General features: G+C 53.9%; 1 protein-coding gene across 10 annotated transcripts in view; it reads right to left on the minus strand.

Moving 5' to 3' along the window:
- MYO9B (myosin IXB) overlaps positions 1–21619 on the minus strand; it is an 89455-nt gene that overhangs the window by 65942 nt on the left and 1894 nt on the right. For 9 of the 10 annotated variants that reach the window (XM_059918158.1, XM_059918153.1, XM_059918160.1 and 6 more), the window contains exon 2: positions 5420–6327. In XM_059918158.1, coding sequence (XP_059774141.1) covers positions 5420–6271 — 852 coding nt within the window. In that variant the 5' untranslated portion in view covers positions 6272–6327. Of the gene's footprint in view, positions 1–5419; positions 6328–21619 lie in introns of those variants that run through there. The other variant, XM_059918162.1, reaches the window with a different exon arrangement.

A 21619-nucleotide genomic window follows, 5' to 3' on the forward strand; every position in this document is an offset into this window, starting at 1 on the left:
CCGGCCTCTGGCCGCTTGGGAAAATGGCCCAGCCAGCAAGGATCCTCGTTTCATTTCTGCTTTCGAAATTAAAACCCTGTGCGCGTTGGCAAATGTCAGTGGCGTGTGTTACGGTTCAGGAAGGACAAAGAGAACCCTGGCCTAAGCACCCTCCACCCTCAGCCCTGATGCCGAGGCAGAGGGGCACGTCCTGGGTGGGCTTTGTGGCCAGCCCGGTGGCTGATGCCGGGGCGGCTGCATCACAATGTCGCCAGGTTCTCAGAGGGCACCCGGCATGGGTAACGGACCCCAGACTGCACTGCCCTGGTGAGCCTGCCTTCTGCACCTTCAGTATTTCTGAGCTAAGGCAACACTCCTGCACAAACGTCGCGTTTCTGGGGGTGGTTCAGGGGGCAGGCTGCAGGGTGGCCGAGCGACACCGTGTGAAACAGTGACAGTAACAGTTAACTGCAGCGGGTGGGCAGATCAGCTGATTGGAACCGGCTTTCCACAGTGCCGCCTTCCTGTTTTCTGGTCAGAATTGCACAGCAAGTTTGCAACCCCTGCCTGGGGGGGTGCCCGGCGATACCCAAACCTCAAAACAACTCAACTTCTCCTTTCAGGGAGCTGAGAAAAAGTCCCGATCGGCTTCCTGCGGCCCCAGCCAAGCTGAGAGAGGAAATCTTTCACGAAGGTGCAGAGGGGTACCGTGAACTTAGACTCAGGCTGGGTTCTAACGGTGGTCTGGCTGTGGCTGCCTGCAGTGTGGCCTGGGGTACCCAGACTGTACTGGGTCGACTTGTGTCCCTCAAAAAGATATGTCCAAGTCCTGATCTCTGGAACCTGTGAGTGGGACCTTCTTTGGAAATAGGGTCTTTGCAGATGGAATTAAAGTAAGGATCTTGAGGTGAGATCATCTTGGATTTAGGGTAGGCCCTAAATCTAATGACGGTGTTCTTGTAAGAGAAAGGAGATTTGAGATACAGAGGCAGAGGGGGAGAAGGCCATATGGACACAGAGACAGAGCCTGGAGTGATGAGGCCACAAGCCAAGGAATGCCAAAGGGTTGCTGGCAGCCACCAGAAACCAGGAGAGAGGCACAGGATGGCTTCTCCGTCGGAGCCTCCAGAAGGAGCCAGCCCTGCCTACACCTTGATTTCAGACTTCTGGCCCCCAGAACTGCGAGAGAATAAATTCCTGTTGTTTTAAGCCCTCCACCTCCACCCTCTCCCATTTACAGTACTCTGTGATGGCAGCCCCAGGACATTTACACACCAGCACACCTCTCTGGGGCTCTGTTTTCTCGTCTTTAAAATGAGCAGAGCTGTTGTGAGTCCTCAGAGAGACGATGGATGAAGACCGTGGCACCCAAAGCCTGACACACAGTGGGCCCGAAGGCATGGTAGCTAGTTATTCCTGTTATTAGAAAGTAACTCTCAAGTTAGCTCAGAATGGTTGGGACTTACTTATGGACAATTTCTAAACCATCAGCACTTGAAAGAAACGGTGACTGGGTCTTGTGGGATTACAAGCTGTGACTAAGGCAGCTGTTCTCACCCAGGGGAGATTCTGCTCCCAGGGGACACTTGGTGATGTCTGGGGACATTTTTCGGTTGTTGCCACTGGGGGGAGGGGGTGCTACTGGCATCAGGTGGGTGGAGGCCAGGGGTGCTGCTCAACACCCCACAGCGTACACGACGGCCCCCAGCCCAGAGACTGACCCGGCCCCAGACGTCAGTGGTGCTCTGGCTGCAAAGCCTGGCTCTAAACTAAAACAACCTTCTCCCTTTTCCAAATGGTCGCCTCAGGAAGCACATTTATGGCTGTGACGTGGATCTGGCTCAAGCCTGTTTTGGAAGCTGGCATGGGCACCGCCCTCCAGCAGCTCCTAACCCCTGGGGAAATTTGGCCTTGCCGCCTCCCACTGCTGAGGCTCGAGGGAGGCAGCCAGGCAAGGTCAGAGGCATCTGACTCACGGGGTGCAGACACCCGCCACGGAGGTGACTAACGGCCCTCATAGAATGTACCAGAATCCTTCGGGGCAATGGCAGGGGAGGAGCATGGAGGCCAGCAGGAGGACGGATGGGCCCCCAGGATCACCAGTGGCGGCCCTTGGGGAAGAAGGCACAAGACACGTCCAGCTGTCGCTCGGCGGGGGACTGCTGCGGGCTGATTTGTGTCCCCCCCCGCAAAAGGCTCGTCTATATTGTCCTGACGCTGGAACCTGTGAACGTGGCCTGATGTGGAAATGGGTCTTTGCTGACGTAATTAGTTAGGATGAGGTCATCCTGGATTGGGGTGGCCGCTAAACCCAATGATGACCGGTGTCTTTATAGGAATAGAAGGCAATGTGATGACAGAGGCTGGGATCGGAGCAACACAAGCCAAGGAGCGCGTGCCTGGAGCCCCCAGAAGTGCAAAGAGGCAAGAAAGCATCTGCCCCAAGAGCCTTCCGAGGGAGTGTGGCCCTGCCCACACCTAGACTTCAGACTTCGGGCCTCCAGAACCGTGAGAGAGAGTAAATTCCTCTCTCTGACGCCACCCAGTCTGTGGTACTTTGTTAGGGCAGCGCCAGGAACCTCATCCCGGTGCCCTGGATGGTCCTCAGCTAGAAGAGGAAGCTGCACCGCGGGGCCAAACCTGCCTCCTCGTTGTGGTGCACTGAAACCCTGGGGCTCGGCATCCTCATCGAACCTTGCCACACCCACCCGCCTGCCCGGTTCTGTGAGGGGTGAAGGGCCCACTTGGCAAAATGCCCTGCTCGGTAAATGCTGGGTCCGTCCTCTTGTTCCTGTCCCCGACTTCTAAAGTCACTCAGGGCCTGCATTGCTTTATCCTGTCCTAGAGCACCTGTTATGGGCCCCGGCCATTGCTGGGAGGACAGTGGGGCCGTTGGTGGTTTCACGGCAGCTGAGTTCCAGAGCTGGGATGGAGCCAGATTGAACCTGGGACACCCTCCGTAGCTCCCACATCACACAGTGCCCACCCCGTGATCCTGCAAGGCCCTGAATGATCTGCTGTCACCTCCCTGTCCCCACCGCCTCCTGCTCTGCCCCTTGCTCACCCCACTCCGGCTCCTTCCCGTGCCCTCCAGGGCCCCTGACTTTCTTCAACACGCCAGGCACGGTCCAGCCTCCCGGCTTTTTGCACTGGCCGTGTCCCCCTCCCAGACGTCGCATCGCTCGCCCCACCCGCTTCCGGGCCCGGCTCGGCATCACCTTCTCGCGTCCTGCCCCCTTACCCCTTCTTCCGCGAACCCGCCCACTGTTCTCATCGGCTCTTAGCTCACACGCGAGGCCGCTGTCTGTCTTGCTGCCTGCCTCCTCGTCACCAGGCGGCAGCTCCCTGTGGGCAGGCCTCTGTGTTGATTTTGGCCACTGCATAGCCCGGTGCCAAGAACGGTGCCTGCACGCGGAATATTTGCAGAATGAATGGACGATTAGAGGAGGGAACGCATGCAGGGTACACAGCACTGAAGAGAAAAGCGTCCGTTCTGCGGCCGGATCACTAGGTAGTCTTTGAAATGCTTGCGTAAAAAATGACAATGAATCTTTACATTACATGTATAGGAGAAGACAGATATAGGCCATGTGTCCTGGCACGGGGCCAGGCTGTACAGCCCCAGCTAATTTCTTGCTCATGATCTCAGAGATCGTCAGAGAGGAAGAGGAACTGAAGCGTATTCAGCCGGCACAGCTCAGATGGGATTTCAGTGAATTTCAGTAAGAAGCTGGAGGTCAATGTTTCAGGGCGGGTGGGACCCCTGAACCTACCCCCGTCCCCACCCCACCCCGAGCCTACTCCTCGGACAGAGGGTCTGGGGTCCTGCGGATGGACAGACTGCAGCACATCCAGCGGGTGTTACTCAGCAACGTGAAGATATGAGGTCTCGAGCCGAGAAAAGACGCAGAGGAACCTTAGTACTAGTATTTAGTACTAAGTGAAAGAAGCCAGTCTGAAAAGACTACAGACGGTATGATTCCAGCCATCCAGCATCCTGGAAAAGGCAAAACTATGGAGACAGTAAAAGGATCAGTGGTTTCCGGGAGCTGGAGGGAGGGAGTGGGGTGACGTGACATTGTGCATTTGTCCAAACAAACGCGCAGCAGATGCAACACTGAGTGAATCCTAATGTACACCGTGGACTTTAGTTAATAATGATAATGTCAATACTGGCTCACCAATTGTTAACAAATACAACATGTTAATGACAGGGGGAAGAGCAGAAGTGGCAGGAGAATACGGGAACTCTCCGTACTGTCTGTTCAGTATTTCTATAAACCTAAAACTGCTCGAAGAAATAGAGTGACTTATGTCATTATATTTAATAAAATTTAACTATTTAAGTTACATACTTAAAATCATTTAATCACTGCAAAATCTTATTAAAAGCAGAAAGAAAGCAAGCAGAGTCTTAGACCCCAAACCCAGAGGCGCACACCCCGGGCCCATACGCGGCCCTGGCCCTCACCAGGTGACGACGGTTAAGTTATGTTCTGAGACGTGGATGCATCTCGTCCTAAGACCCTGAGAGTGAGTGATCACTGCGATCGCTTCCACTGCCCCCGTGTCCAGAAGGCTCACCCACAGTGACACATCCGTGACTCCTGTGGGGTCTGGCCAATGGGAACACTGGAGAGGGCGCAGGAAGCTGGGGCATTTCCTCCCCCGCTGACTCTTTGGCACTACCAAGCAGCCCCTCCTCTAGCCCGTCCCCAGCCCCCAGGCCTGAACTCACCTTGCTGGCTTCCTTCTAGCCCACGGTCCCACCCCCTGCCAGAAACACCCCGCCATGAACTATTCAGTTTGGACACGCCATCCTTTTCTTTCTGGGACCCGGAGTGCAGACCGCCGCCCCGTCCAGACACTGGGAGTACATTAAGAGGACATCAAGGCGTTGATCAGGCCTGGTTATCTTCTCTATTCTGATGCTTTGACACCTGGGGCCTGGCTGACCCTGGAGGGACTGCCCCCGCCAGGGCTGGCCGAGTCCTAGAGAGAGCAAAGGACTCTCCTACAAACACGCCCTCCAAACACAAACCAACCACTTCAGAGCCTACGCCCGCCCCCCACCATTATCACGTTCTCACACTCCGGGCTACTCTCTCCCTGCCCTGCTCACCCCAGGGCCAGGTACCAGACAACCAGGGCAGCCCTTATGCTCCCAAACTCTGAAATTATTCAAACTGGCCACCCTAAGCCTGCTTACCCTGCCTCACCGGACCCTTCCCGCGAAAACCACGACAGACACCTGCCTACACCCTCCCCTGGCTCCTGCTGCCTCCTGATGAGCCCTGGTGCCCCCCTGTGTGGCCCTGCACGGCGTGCCAAGTCTCCTGTTTCTGGAAAACGTGAGTATAACTGTTTCCTCCACGGCCGTTATCTGAACGATAACCAAACCCACGTGTTAAGGTCCCTCCCGCCGAGCGGTCCCGCTCACCTCCAGCACCGGACCAGCACCGAGGATGGTCCTCTCGACGCCGCTGGCGTAGCCCTTCTGGCTCAGGGCGGTGAGGCAGTGGATCAGGAAGTTGGTGCTCTGCGTCTTGCCGGAGCCGCTCTCGCCTGAGATGACGATGCACTGGTTGACGTGCTTCCGGAGCATGGCGTAGTAGGTGACGTCGGCCAGCGCGAACACGTGCGGCTCCAGCTTGCCCAGCTGCTGGTTCTCGTACATCTTCACGTACTTGGGGTTGTAGATGGGGAGGAACTTGAAGGGGTTGACGGCCACGAGGATGCTCCCGGCATACGTGTAGATCTTCTGCTGCAGGAAGCGGTGTTTGAGGTTCTTCAGGAGGTTCTCCTCGGTCAGTTCGGGGAGGTTGCACAGGTCATCAAAGTCCGCCTGCGGCCGGGGCAGGAGGCCACGCTCCACCAGGCGCCGGGTGGCCGTGGCCTGGGACATGAGCTGCATGTGCACGTACTTGATGGTCCCGTCTGCGTTGCGCTCCTGCAGCAGGAAGTAGTAGCCGTCCTCCTGGGGGTGCTCGTCCTGCGCCCGCCGTGGCCACAGCAGCACACGGTGCACAGGCGAGTCGTTGGCATCCAGCACCCACTCCTCCCCGCCCGTCTCCTTGACCTCCACCAGCACGTAGCGCTTGCTGCCGTCCAGCTGCAGGCTGGTGATGGCGTCCTGGATGACGTCGGACGTGGTGCTGTCCTTGGTGGCTGTCACGCGGCACGAGGCCTGGCACGGGGTCTGGCTCTCGCTGGTGGCCAGCTGCGGGTAGATGTGCAGGTGGTAGGCCGCCTGCCCCCGGTGGCCGGAGCTGCCCGCCTCTTTCACACTCATCCTGCCGGCGGCCTGGCCTCAGCATGCCTCCCGGGCTCGGGGCGCGCGTCCTGGAGCTGGAAGGGAGGGGGGTGGCAAAATCAGAAGGGCGAAGGTGGGGGTGGGAGGACACTGACATTCACCTCTGGACAGAAAGCCTCAGACCCATGGCCTGAATCCGTGGGCTCTCCTGAAGAGCCAGAAGGGCCGAAGAGCCTTATCTGTCCTTAAACGTGACACTCACCTAAGGTTTGTGGCTCCTGCAGAGCGACATCACCAGGCCCCTCCTGCCAAGATCAAACCCTTCCCCTGGAGTTTGCTCCGTCCCAGGCCCCATCCCTCCCAACCAGCCTCTCAACCCTCAAGTCCAATGGCCACAACCATCTCAGAGCTCAGCCCTTCCTGAGCTGGAGAGGGCGCAGGAGAGAGGACTCTCCTCTCTGGCAAAACCTCCCCTGGCAGATCCCTAAGCGGACGAAGACGCGGCCTCATGGGCCTTGGTTATGTCCCCAAAACACATGAGGAAGGTTGCGAGAGGAAGGTTGGGATGAGCAAGACTGAACCTGCCCCGAAACTCAGGGACCTTGAAACCCCCGGGTACATGAAACCCCACTGAGGAGGATGAAGTCAGGGAGAGCCCCCAAAAACTCGCTCGAGAGAACTGCTCAGAGTACATTTGCTTCTAGAACCCACAACCCCATTCCAATCATGACAAGAACATCAGCCCCAAATTAGGGGCATCCTGTGGGACGCCTGCAGTCCTCCCCAAGATTGTGAAGGTCATGAGCAACAAGGAAAGACCAAGGAGTCATCCCAGGCAGAGGAAACTGGGGAGACATGATGACAATGTAACAGGGTTCCCTGGACCAAATGCATTTGCTCCTAAAGACATTTCGGGAAAGAGAGAAAAGGCAGCCAATGCTGGCAACAGCTCATTTTGTGTCTTGGAGCAAAAGGCAGAAAGGCAGTGTGGGTCACGTGGGGGCCCACTGTGTGCCACCCAAGCGTGGCTGAAGATACAAAGATGAACCAGACCTTGGCTCAAAGCCCAGCGGGAGAAGCTGATATGCAAACAAATGTGAGAGAATATCAACCATGAGCGTGAGAAGTTACTGTTCCCAAGAGCCAGAGAAGGCTTTAGGGGAATGGTAACATCTAAGAGGGGTTCTGAAGGATGAAGAGGAGTTCACAATGAAGCTCTGCCCATTCATGTACATATTGTCCACAGCTGCCTTTGTTATATCAGCATAAGTGAATAGTCACGACACAGATTAGTAACCTTAAGAACTGGAAAGTTGAACATACTTATTTTCCAGTCTTTTATAGAAACAGTATGCAGACCTCTGCCCTGGGCAGAAGCATGACTCAGAGGCTGAGATGATCTGGGTTCTGGGAAACTGAGTCCCACAGCAGTGTTAGGAGGGTGGGGGACGGGTGAGGCTGAACAAAACCAGACATTATGAAGCTGCTACAAACAGGTAGGTAGGTAGTGGCAACAGGTGGGAAGGTTGGGGGAGATGGGAATATTTAATTTTCTAAACTTTCCCCCAAATTATTAAGTAACTTTGGTATATTTCCTTCCAGTTTAATAGATGTTACATGTTTTAATAAAACCTGAATTGCTCTTAATGTGGTATGTTGGTACAGATGAACATTTCTCTGTGTCATGAAATACGCTTTGAAACATGATTTCTGAGTTCTTGGACACACATCTTCGTGTCCAAGTCTGAGCATTTCCTTGGGATCAGTTCACTCATGTAGAATTAGCAGATAAATGGATATGAACATTGATAAGTGTCTTTATTCAAAAAGCCACAGTATCCTGCAGAAAAATTCTATGAAACGGTGGGGCTCATCTACTCTGGAAACACTTTGGCAGTTTCTTTAAAAGTTAATTATACGCCTAGCATGTGACCCACTCCTAGGAGCCACTCCTAGGACTTAAGAGAAATGAAGCAGATGTTCATACAGAGATTGTACATGAATGTTCTTTTTTTCTAAAATTAATTAATTAATTAATTAATTTATGGCTGCGCTGGGTCTTTGTTGCTGCACGTGGGCTTTCTCTAATTGCGGTGAGCGGGGGCTACTCTTTGCTGCGGTGCGCGGGCTTCTTATTGTGGTGGCTTCTCTTGTTGTGGAGCACGGGCTCTAGGTGTGCGGGCTTCAGTAGTTGTGGCTCATGGGCTCTAGAGCGCAGGCTCAGTAGTTGTGGTGCACAGGCTTAGTTGCTCTGCCGCACCTGGGATCTTCCTGGACCAGGGCTTGAACCCGTGTCCCCTGCATTGGCAGGCGGATTCTTAACCACTGCACCACCAGGGAAGTCCCTACGTGAATGTTCTTAATGGCATTGTTTCTAAAAGTCCCAGACTAGAAACAACCTGAACATACACAAACCGGTGAATGGACGAATAAACCAGCCACACAATGGAACATGACTCAGCTGTGAGAAGGGACACAACACAATCCTCACAACAGCATGGAACAACACGGAACAATCTCAGAATCTGTGTGCTGAGTGAAAGACAGAAGATGAAAAAGAGTACCTGTAGACCCAGCAATTCTACTCCTAGGTATGGACCCAAAAAGACTTAAAAACAAGGATTCAAACAGATACTTGGACACACACGTTCACAGCAACCCTATTCACAATAGCCAAAAGGTGGAAACAACCCAAATTTCCATCAGCTGATGAATGGATGAACAGAATGTGGTCCATCCACACAATGGAATGTTACTGATTCATGCTACAATGTGGATGAACTCTGAAAACATTATGCTGCATGAAAGAAGACAGAGACCAAAGGCCACATGTTGTATGAGCCCATTTATATGAAATGTCCAGAACAGGCAAATCCATAGAAATAGAAAGTAGACCAGTGGTTCCCAGGGGCTGGGAAGTGAAGAGGTGGGGGAATGGGGAGAGATTCCTGATGGACACAGGGTTTCCTTTTGGGGTGATGGAAAAGTTCTGGAGCTAGATAGAGGTGATGGTTGCAAAACATTACGAATATGCTAAATACCATTGAATTGTTCACTTTAAGTGGTTAATTTAATGTTATACAAATTTCATCTCAATAAAATTTTCAAGAGTACATATTATATGATTCCACATACAGGTGACCCTTGAACAACATGGGTTTGTACTCCGTGGGTTCACTTATATGCAGATTTTTTTCACTAAATATGTACTTTAGTAGTACATAATCTGTGGTTGGTTGAACCCCAGGATGGAGAGCCACAGATATGGAGAGCCAACTGTAAAGTTATACACGGATTTAATGCTAATTTTTTTTTTTTTTAATAATTATTTATTTGGCTGAGACTGGTCTTAGCTGCAGCACACAGGATTTTTTTTTTTTTTTTTTCCAATTGCGGCATGTGGGATCTTTTTTAGTTGCGGCATGCGGGCTCTTTCAGTTGCGCATGAGGGCTCTTAGGTGGCACGCAGGATCTAGTTCCCTGACCAGGGATTGATCCCGGGCCCCCTGCAATGGGAGCATGGAGTCTTAACCGCTGGACCACCAGGGAAGTCCTTAGACATGGGTTTTTGACTGCGTGTGTATATGAGGGTCAGCGTCCTTAACCCCTGTGTTGTTCAAGGGTCAACTGTACGTAAATTTCTAAAAAGTGTAAACTAATTAGAGACAGAAAACTGATTGTTGGCTGCTTGGAGGAGGGGGACAGGGCGGGAGGACAAAGGAGCCAGGGAGAGTTTTTGGGTGGTGGATGTGCTCACTATCTTGATCGTGGTCGTGGGCTCCTGGGTGCTTGCATGTGTCACAACTCATCCAATCACACACTTCCAATAAGTGCCATTTATAGTGTATCGATTATACCCAATAAAGCTGTTTAAAACAAAGCATGTGGATTATGAAAGGACCCCATTCCCCAGGAGTGCAACTTTTAAAAACCTCTTGCTTACTTTTCAAAATGCCCAATCCTCGAGCCCAGCCACCGAGTTCCTCAGATGCCACTGCAAGGAAACGGCTGGGAATCTATGAACTTGTCTGTGTTCAGAGGTGCCAGGTGGTGCCGCCCACCTGACCGTCCCCTGGAAACTCTGAGAGCTAACTGCAGGATGTTCCTGGGCAGCCCCAGAAGGCTGTGGAGGGTGGGTAGTTTATGCGCTTCCGAGCCTGGTGAGAGAGGCAGGAGCCCAAACTGTAGAGCTGCACCTTAACCACGGCCACATGAACGCACGTGTGTGCTTGTGAACATACATGTACGAATGTGAGCACACGTGCAGACACGGACACGCGTGATTGAATACACACCCTCATACGACCGTGCTCACACACGCACGCACAGAAAAGTGGACACACATGCACAAATAGAATTTCATTTGAACACGCCCACACTCACGTGCGTGCACACACACACGCGCGCGTGCACACACACACACGTGCGCAGACCCAGGGCTTCAGGCAGAGCCTGAACCTCTGTGACACGCACTCGTGGAGACACGGCTCACGAGCGCCACAACTTCTGCGGGCATGTTCCAGCTCAAGGACCAGGGGCTTTGCATGGTCTCACGCCCAAGCTGCCTGGAAGCAGGCGGCAGAAAGGTCACATGGATGCGCCTGCTTTCTCCTCCCAGCGGACACCGAGCTGGGCTGAGCGAGAAGCCATCAGGGCCCAACCACGTGATCTTGCCCGCGGGGCCTGTCACCTGCCCTGACAAGGGTCTGGTTGACGCTGGGACAGGCTGAAGGCTGTGTGGCCCGCTGAGCTCTGTGCTGTCCCACGTCCTCCAGGGCTCGCTGATCATGAGGCACCCTCGGAGCCCACGGGGGACTTTTACAGCTCTGGGCCCCTTGGTGGGAGGAGCAGGGGACTCCATACTCTGAGACTGGGGGCCATGCGGGCAGTCACAGGTCCAGCCAATGCACACCCCACCCCCAGGCCAGGAGGAAGTATTAATAGATAAGCCTTGCTCAAGGGGCCTGCTGACCGCTGGAGCTGCAGGGAATGGGCCGGCCAAAGAGAAGGGGTGGGGCAGGGTGGACACCAGCTGGGGGCCCTCACGGGAGTCCCCCGCAGGGCCCACCTGACCCACCCTGCAGCAGCTGCCCCTCCAGCCATCATAGCCCACCCAGGCCCACCACATCTGCATCCTGGGAAACTCCACCCTGCACCTGCCTGTGGGGCCCTCCCCACGCCCAGCCAGCCTCACCTGGTCCTCCTCCCCAGGGAGCCTGCACTCTCCTCTCAGAGCGGCTCCCTTTTCCCCCTTCCTGGGGGAGGACCCTCCCACTGAAATAGCTCATGGCCCTGAAAACCGGAGACACTAGTAAATCCTTCTCCAGCCCAGGGTCGAGTTCCCTCCTGGCTTCCACGCAGCCTGGAGTTGGCCCTTCCTGCTCCCACCCGTCCCTCGGTCCGCTATGACCCCGTGCAGTAGAAACCACTGCTCCCCTCTCCAAAGATGCCACCAAGCTCCTGCCAATCTCGCCTTTCCTGGTCCTGCTCACTTGCTCTGCAGCCGTGGGGACCAGGTGTCACCTGGACCTGCCCCTGGAGCCCATCCACTCTGTTGCACTCCCCCATCAGGGGCTGAGCTCACGCCCAGGGATGCCCACCCCACCTCCAGCCCCAAACACCCAGGGTGTTTGTCCCCTGCTCCTCCCACTGACCACATCCTGTCTGCTGTCCCCAGAACAGCCTTCTCTTCTCCCCAGGAGGTCAGGAGGGCCCCTGAGGGACCGCTGTCTCCATCCTCTGGGCTACTGCAGGGCAGTGCCTGGAAGCATCGGTCTAGGTGTGGGTGTCCCAACACAGAGCCCCTCGGGGACCCCCTCTGGCCAGTTCTTAGCCCCTGGCCATCAAGGCCCATATAGCACAGCCCCCCTCTGGTAGATTGGCTGCTGCAGCGAGCAGTTCTTGGACATACTCTGGTTGTTCCCCACCCAGCCAGGCCCAGGCTTGCAGGCCCCCTCCAGTCACGGAGAAGCTGCCCAAAGCCCCCAACCCACAGGGGAAGTCTGCTTCCCCCAGCCCGGGCTGCATCCCCGTGAGACACTGACCAGGCCATCACCACGGGCCTGGCACCCTGCCCTCCCCTTCCCTCCCCTGCATCTCAGACGGGGGCCGGCCCCACACTGCTGCCTCCTTCCAGTGCCATCCGTGTCCCCTGTCCTCGTCCTCAGGTTGGAATGCCCCTCGGACCCCTCCATCAGATCCCAGGCAGTTCTGTTCCCAATGTGGATGTACCCTCTTAGACCCAGAGACTCCTCATTCTACAGGTGGCACCACTTGAACCTAAACACTGGGCTGATCTGATCGGCTCTACATCCTCACTATGAAGGCCCCTGACCCCTTCTGCCAAAGTGACTTCCGGAGAGGCCCACCCAAGTGAGAGGTCTGCCCGGAGCAGCCTGAGAAGTGCTGCCTCAAAGCATCCTCACTGGCACCGACGATCAATATTTTTCTCAACCCATGGCCATCAGTGGGCACAAAAGAGCATTTTGTCACTTATAATCCTCTGTCAGGCTGGGTTTTTTGAGAATTCACTGTATTCAGTAACGATTTTTCTGTTTCTGGAAGCTGTTCATGTCAGTTGCCCTTTTTTCCCCACTGAACCATGCCCACCTAGCTCATTGATTTGGAGGCGCTCTTTGTATAGGAAGGGTATTAACTCTTTGCGACGTCTGATGAATCTAATTCATACAGATTTACTTTTACATATGGTGTTTTTTGATACAAATACTACAGTTTCCAGGCAGTCAGATCTGTGGGTCATTTCTTTCAAGATGTCTATCACCCATTCCCCTCCCAGAGCTGATGAACATGGAACCACACTCTGTACTCCTCTCCCTCCCTGGACTTACTCTTTACATTTCAGTCTTTATCTATCTGGAAATTATACTGGAGGGTGTGAGAGTTTCCTAGGGCTGCTGTAAAAGAGTACTATAAACCAGGTGGCTTAAAACAAGAGAAATGTACTGTCTTGCATTTCTGGATGAGTCCAAAATCAAGGTGTGGGCAGGGCTGGCTCCTTCTGGAGGCTCTGAGGGAGAAACCGTCCCATGACTCTCCTGGCTTCCGGTGACCCTTGGCTTGTAGGTGCATCACTCCGATTTCCTGGCCCAACATCACATGGAGGCCTTCTCTGTCTCTGTGTCCTCCCCTCTTCTTATAAAGACACCTGTTATTGGATTCAGGATGAAGCCACCTTGAGACCTTTACATCCTCAGACACCTTATTTCTAATCAAGGTCACATTCTGAGGTTCCGGGTGGAATGAATTTTGGGGGACACCAGTCAACCCGGTACAGTATGGGAAGTGCAAGGAGAATCCAGATGGTCTCCAAAGAGTGAAGCAATCGTTTTAATGCTTTTTCTTAAAGAATCTATCTCTCCCCAGACCAGGGAGGCTCCTTTGTTAAAGATCATACGTTAAGTTATGTTACACACGCGGGTCTGCCTCTGGGCTGTTGATACCTGCGTGGTGCCACACTGTGATTACCACAGCTTCAGGGGATGTCCTTAAACAGTGACATCTCTCTTGGAGGAGCTCAGCTGTTTTCTCTGGCTTCTAAGCACGCCTTCCTCACGGAGTCTTAACAGAGCCTGAGACCTGGAAGCCAGTCATGTTGTGGCTTAAGGTCCTTTCCACAAGTGGATGTGAAACCTGCACCCCAAGAATCCCCAGACTGTGTCTGGAATGAAAGGAAGCAGGTCTGGGACTGAGGAACTGGGGGCCCTGGGTCCCCAGGGGGGATAGCTCGGCGAAGTGGCAATTGCATGCTGTGGCCGTGTGTTGGGGGCAGCAGGTCCTGAAAACCCGTGTGTCTGTCTTTGAGCCAAACCGCCTCTTCAAATGCCCCGAAGTTAAAATGCCTGTTCTGCCTTCTGACTAATGCTCACAGAAGCACACGCAATGTGAACAGGAAGCAAAACCCATCCCTAAACTGATAGGATCCGTCTACCTGGAACTCATCGGAGAACTATGCCCTCATCACAAAATGGAAACCAAACTGGCAGACTATAAAATTCCTGGATGAAAGAGCCAAAAAGGTGGAAGGGAAATGCCCATCAAAGGATGAGTGGATATGGGACTTTCCTGCTGGTCCAGTGGTTAAGACTCCGAGCTCCCAATGCAGGGGGCCCGGGTTCGATCCCTGGTCAGGGAGCTAGATCCCACATGCATGCTGCAACTAAGAGTTCGCATGCTGCAACTAAGAGATCCCACATGCCGCAAAGAAGATCCTGCACATGGCAACAAAGATCCCGAGTGCCGCCACTAAGACCCGGAGCAGCCAAAAAAAAAAGGATGAGTGGATAAACAAAATATGGTCCACCGACCCAGTGGAATATTACTCAGTCATAAAATGGAATGAAGCGGTGACACACCCTACAATGTGGATGAACCTCCAAAACATCATGCTGAGTGAAAGAAGCCAGATACTAAGTATGATCCCATTGACGTGAAACGTCCAGAATACGCAAATCCACAGAGACAGAAGGCAGATTAGTGGTTGCCAGGGGCTGGGGGAGGGGCAATGGGAGAGACTGTTGATGGGGACAGGGTTTCCTTTTGGGGTGATGGGAACGTTCTGGAACTAGATAGAGGTGGTGGCTGCAGATCACTGTGAATCTAAATGTTACTAATGGCCAATCTTCTGCGCACGATAAAATGAATTCCCGCTGAAAAACCTGAACATTGAAAAATTAAAAAGGCTTTTGCAAATGCCATACTGGTGTCCTTTCAGCGCTTGGAGGGGATATGAGCCTCAGTTCAGGGCCTTTCTCTCATGCTCTCAGAGAAAGGAGGCACAGGGAAGAGGGGGAGGCAACCAAAAATTCGGCCCTCGGGGTGAGTGGACAAATGTGAATGAGCCGCTCTCAAGGCCCGGCCAAGGTCTCATGCGTGAAAAAGTGAGGTTCTGCCGAACAGCTTGGGGAATGACTTGGAATTGACTGGAAAATAAGCAGGACGGGGGCCTCCAAAAAGTGTAGCATAGCCGCTTCGTTTATATAAGGCCATAATTTGAAGCCACATGTTTATCGGATGAAATCATCCTCAAGTTAAAAGGAGAAGGCCGGCGTTACAGCAGAATCAGTTAGGAAACACCGTTTAGAAGTCAGCGCGTTTCCACTTTTCCACACGTGTTTCCTTGAGCCTGTTGGGATTTTTTTAAGGAAATGATCACATGAAGTTATTGGAAAGATGGACATGCTGAGAAATAGCTACAAAAGAAGTATGTTTCTCAGTCTTGGCAGCTCAGAGCTGGAGAACAGCTTAGGGTTTAGGTTGGGTGAGGGGGGATGCGGCCACAGGCCACGGAACGTCCGGAGCCCCCAGAAGCTGGAAGGGGCAAGGAGGGGTCTCCCCCTGGAGTCTCTGGAGAGTCACAGCCCTGCTGATGCCTTGGTTTTGGACTTCTGGCCTCCAGAGCTGCAAGGGAATCAATTTCTATTGTTTAAGCCACTCAGTTTGTGGTACCAATTTACGGCAGCCCCAGGACACGAATCCAGGGGTCTGGTGCAGAAGGTACTGGATGCTCTGATTGAAGCCACGGTCAGGAACGGCCACCACCTCTCCTTTGCCTTACTTAAATATCCCTGGAGAAGCCCATCCCAAACACCCTCTCATGACTGTCCCTTACTTCCCTAATTCGTTCCCCTAGGCCTTCCAGTCTGGCCCAACCGGTCTGAGTCCTAAAGAAAGCTCTCCCTCCAGGCAAGTGCTGGGGCAGCCTGGTCCATTCACCTGTCCCTGAGGCTGATCCCTCTCCTTGGGGTCTGCGGATATGTCCCCAACGAGGCTGTCTTCTTTCAAAGTCTGTCCGGTCAACAAATGTTTCTCCACTGCCCACACCCCACCCCGGGCCAGGCCAGGCTGACAGCAAAATAGAGTAAGAATGTGGCAGTGTCTGGTCTTCAGGGAACTTGACAAATCAACCCACCAGAGAAGAGGCATTTCCAACAGCAATAGTGCTTTGGACAGGAAAAATGCAGTGTGTTCAAGCAGCAGCTCTCAACGGGGTGGGGATTGGGGGGGAGCAATTCTGTCCTACCCCATGGGACAGTTGGCAATGGCTGGAGACATATTTGGTTGTCACCACGGGGGGGGGGAGGGGAGGTACTTCTGGCATCTGGTGGGTGGAGGCCAGGGATGCCGCTCAACACCCTACAATGTGCAGGACAGGCCCCCACAGCAGAGAGTGATCTGGCCCTGGACGTCAGCAGTGCCGTCACGGGGACAGAAACTGACCAGAGCAGGGTGGTCACTTTGGATTAACCAGGAGGCAGGGAGGCGCTCAGAGGAGATAGTTGCCGAGGCCTGCGCAGTGAGACAGGATGGACGGGCTGAGCTTGGCGATGGCGGCCCAGGCGAGGGCGGTGAGCGCCATGGGCAGGGGCAGCTGGGGCTGGCCTTAGAACAAGGGGACCAGTGTGGCCGGCAGGAGGGGGAAGGGCCGAGGTCAGGAAGGTCAGATCCCACAGGGCCTTGTGAACATGGGAAGGAGTCCGGATTTTCACGCAAGCCTGATGGGGAACCCCAGCTAGTTGGAGACAGGGAGGACCGAGACATGAGTGACATCAGGAAGGGATCAGCCAAGCCTAGTGTGGCAGGCAGACCGGGGTGGGGGGCAGGTATTCGGCGGCTCCTGCAGGTGTGGGTTGCGGGGACTGACGGTGGTTCGGGTCAGGCCCATGGGACACAGGTGGGTTCCGGTTACAAGGGGAAGGCAGAGCCGCAAGGCCCTGTGGGGGGCTGGGCTCCGGGTCCTTCCCTGTTGACCGGTAGGCTCACAAAGACATGGAAAGTAGCCTGGGAAGTGGGTCTGCGCGGGCAGAGGAGAACCCTTTGGGACCCTCCTCTCCAATGACATGGTCCACCTGTCATCATGCCCTGGTGGAAAGCCACCTTGAGAACCTTATACGGGCAGAGCTGCGGTGACAACACACCAAAGCCCTGCCTGAGACCAGATTGAGCAGCTCCCGGAGAACAAGGGAACCCCGCTTGGCTTTTAAAGGCAGTTCAGATCCCCGGGTAGGGCTCTGGAGGCTGCTGTGCCAGCCCGGTCACCGGGGGCTGGGTGTGACTCTTCTCCTAGGGGACACCTGGCAATGTCTGGAGACAGTTTTGGTTGTGACAACTTGGGGGGCGGGTGCTACTGGCATCTGGTGGGTGGAGGCCAGGGACGCTGCTCAACACCCTACAATGCACAGGACGGTCCCCACCACAGAGCATGATCTAGCCCCAGACGTCACCAATGCCAAGGCTGAGAAAGCATGCTTTAAATAAATAAGAAAAATGTTTGCACACTTCAGGGTCTCCCCAGGGCCTCACAGGCACACAAGATGTTAGCATGATTCCAAGCCCATGTTCACCCGACTACACAATATTTAGAAGGAGGGATCAAGAGAGGGAGCTGGCTTTGTGGGGTGACTGCCCCAGCTGTTGGGGCCTAGGGCCACCTGCCCCCGTTCAGGTCACTTTCTCCACTCCAGATACCCTGTTCCTTAGCTTCCCCACCTTCATCCTCTCCTCTCCCTGCTAAACCAGGGGGCAGACTTCCTCGAGACCACCAGGAGGAAAGGGACCAGCCCCCTGAGGGTCTATGGGCCAGCCTACGCTCTTACACTTTCTTTGTGTCACGCGTTCTGATAAACAGCATCTCCGCGTGACAGCCAAGGACTCTGGTGATCTTCCCAAGCAGTGGCCTGGGACCCTGGCATGCTTGCCAGGAAATGAAAGCCGCAGGTGCGTCCCCAGGATCTGAGAAGCAAAATCTCAAAGTCTCCTCTGGGCTCACCAGGTTCCGTCCACCCTCGAATGGGATGGACAGGCTCTGAGAGATGAGTAGGAAGATAGTGGCAAAGCCCCAGGCGGTCCTGATGCTGACACTGTCCTGCTTTTGTTTGCGAGGAAGCAGCAGCAGTAACAGCGGCCTTGGAGGCAGATGACCACGCCAGGGCCCTTGGGCCTTCCTCTTCCTCCATCAGCCAGCTCAAGCCAGGCCCAGGCTCCTGTTCCAAGCTCGCTGGTGCCGGGTACTTCACGGCCCTCACCGGGCTGGTAAACTGACTTCCGTGGACATGACTGCGGGCCGGACATCTGTGCTCTGAGCAGAGAGATGAGGGCTATTCCCGCTCCCTCAGTATCTCTGAGAGCCAAATCTGCACCTGGCTTGTTAACGCTTTTTGCGGAATGACTTTCAGATTTTCCAGAAACTTCTTTTGTCTCATCACCTGTGACAGCAGCCGGTCCCAAAGTCACTTTGTTCCACGAATGGGTTGTTTTTGGACTCCCCTCTTGACCCTGGCAATACTGAGGACAGGGACCCCCGTACAACCCAATTATGAACCTTGGCCGGCCCCTGGGCGGGCACACACTGTCTCCCAGGCCTGGCTCTAAACACACCCCTTGTAAAGTCTCACGAGGTCTGCTCCCCCCGAGTCCTGTTCTTGCCTCTCTACTGTCACCCCAAGTATAAGGACCTGCGCAAGATCTGGAAAATTCCCTAACAGGGCACTTCCAAAGTTGACATGGCCAACCTGCCTAGCTACCCAAATGTTTATTTAAATAAATGAGACAAAACTAAACGAGCTTATTCTCTATAAGTACCATTATTTATTGAAAATTCCCTCACTAAATAAAAATGAAATCTGTCTCTTACCCAGTGTTACAGCCTGAATTGTGTGCCTGCCCCCTATGCCCCCAATTCATTATGTTGAAGTCCTACTTCCCAGGACCTGAGAATGTGACTGTATTTGGAGACAGGGCCTTTAAAGAGGTGATTCGGTTAAAAGGAGGTCATTAGGGTGGGCCCTGATCCAAAGGGACAATCAGGACACGGACTCACACAGAAGTAAGGTGAAGACTCACATAGAGGTGAAGACTCAGAGAGAAGACAGCCGTAGACAAGCCAAGGAGGAAGGCCTGAATGCATCCTTCCCTCGTGGCCTTTGGAAGGAACCAACCCTGCCCACACCCTGATTTGGACTTCTGGCCCCCAGATCCATGAGACAATACATTTCTGTTGCTTAAGCCACCTAGCCTGTGGTACTTTGCTACGGCAGCCCCAGGAAACTTGCACACGCGGCAGTGACAGTCATGAAATGCTTGGAGCTGGCTCCCCTCTCGCACACACAACCCTAAGAAACGGGGCAGAGCTGGGATGTAAACGAATGAGTCAGACCAGGACAGCTTATTCATTGCTCCGACTAAGCCACAGGCCGAACCCTTGAATCACTACTTTATTTATCATCGGGGCTCGGGCTCAGAGTCTCAACGAGGAAATGAGTAGAACCCAAACTCATCGGCTGAGTTTTTGAGACATGCCTAATCTCCAAGGCCCTTTCTGGGCCAACGTGAAAAAAAGCAAAGAGGTGAAGTGATGGGCTCTGCACCTCGGCCGGCAGTGCGCTGGCTCGTCGGGGGCCCGGCGGTGCTCAGACAGAGCCCTTTGTTCTGTCCCTCCGTCTCCGGGACGAGGGCAGAGAGAAGGGCCTGTCTTGCTCGGCGGGGAGGCCGAGCAGGGGCTGCCTGGCACAGTTTGTTGGGGATGCTGGGTGCACAAAGGGCTGGTGGATGGGGACTGGGGGGAGGGCAGCATCCAGAAGGGGTCAGACGGCCCCAGAATGTGCGGTTTCCTCCCCTGGAGTTAAAGCAGCAATGTCATGGTCAGGGAACAAGCAGAGGAGGACACATGAAGAGCAAAACTTAGTCTGTGCTTGAGGACGGACTGGTGTCTGGAGCCAAGAGGGCAAATGGGAGAAGATAACATGGCTTCAAGAGCCACAGTGATCTGGGGCTACCTCCAAAGTAGCTCTTTGAGAGGAGAATCTGATACCTCTAATCTCGGAAGAAAAGCAACAATTTGTTCCGAGACAAGGACAGTTCCTGCAGAAATCCAGGTCAGTGGGAAGACAAAGAAGAGACAGACAATGGCATCTGCTGTGCCAGCGAGTGATGATGGCCCTAGCTCACCTCCTCTTCCTCCTCTGCTGAACATTCTCGGGGCACGTTCTCTAACTCCCCCTCAGTCCATTCCCAGTGGTGTCTCCTTTTTATCAGGACTCCAGATTAAGAACCGAGCGGATGGCAGAATTCAATTGCTGGCCTCTTTTCCCCACACCTGCCCTTGGCAGCAATTTGCTGGGAGCCCACCAAACACCAAAGACCCACTGAGGCAATGGTGGGCCTGGAGCGGGAACCAGATTTTACTACAGAGCAGTGCTCCTGTCCCCCAGGGGACACACAGCCATGTCTGGGGACATTTTTGGTTGTCATAACTTGGGGTGGGTGTGTAGTATTGGCATCTCGTGTGTGAAGGCCAGGGATGCTGCTCGACATCCTATAATGCACGGGGTGGCCCCCACAGCAAAGAATGACCCGGCCCCAGATGTCAATGGTGCTGCAGTTGAGAAACTGCTGTAGCAATTTGGTCTTCGCCAAAGTGAGGTTACTAATGATCCTTCGTACTTCTAGAAAGCACAGGGAGCCATCTCTGAAGTCGTCACCTGCCTGAGCCTAGTTTCTATATCGAGAAAATAGGAACTGCAATCCCCTTGCTGCTGGTTGGCAGAATAAAAGAGTTGGGTATAAAAGCGCCTATCACAGAAGATGCTCAATAAAGAGCTGCACATGGACGTGCTTATGTGGTTCCCTCTTCCCCACTTGGTTTAACACCTCTGTATCCTTCAAGGCTTGGCTTAGGGCCAGCCACCTCTCCTGAGGAAACTTGCTGGAATCCCCCATGCCCTGAAGCTTGTGCTGGTTGTTCCTGATTCTGTCCCCACAACTTCTTGTGCCACCTGTGTTGCTGCACTGACCAACTACTCTGAACTCCATTATTCCTGGTGGGGAGGGCGGCCCACTAGAATGTCCCTCCCCCAGGGCACAAGGGCTCATCTCTGCCCCTGGGACCCAGCCCACAGCACTTTGCATGATCAGCCCTTGCTTCACTGAACTCTGGGTCCACCCAAGACACACAACTTCAGGGACACAAGGAAAGGGAAGCGGCAAGTTAACAAGCCTCTGTTGGGGATAGAAGATGGATCCTACAGTGAAACAGAATGGGGAGATTCCCAAGTCCCCACCTGCTTCACCAAGTCACAGGCCTGGACCTGAGGGAGGGTCTCACCCAGGGATTTCCAGCCAGAAGGATGCAGCTGAAACCCTGGGAACAGGTATGATGTGCAAAAGCACATTTGGCACTGCAATTTCCCACGTGAAAGATAAGGAAGCAGTAAGATAATCATATTCGGATATAAACTGTAGAACGGAAAGCCCAACAAAAGTGGGATCACCGTGGTGGGGATTCACCTGTTGGGGGCTCCATAAAACTAGACAGGGCTGTGTGCTGGAGACACCAAGGTTGGGTTTCAAAGTTGCAGAACACTGATTAGGCCA

This window comes from Balaenoptera ricei, chromosome 3 (genome assembly GCF_028023285.1).
Source record: "Balaenoptera ricei isolate mBalRic1 chromosome 3, mBalRic1.hap2, whole genome shotgun sequence".
NCBI classification, from domain to species: Eukaryota; Metazoa; Chordata; class Mammalia; order Artiodactyla; family Balaenopteridae; genus Balaenoptera; species Balaenoptera ricei.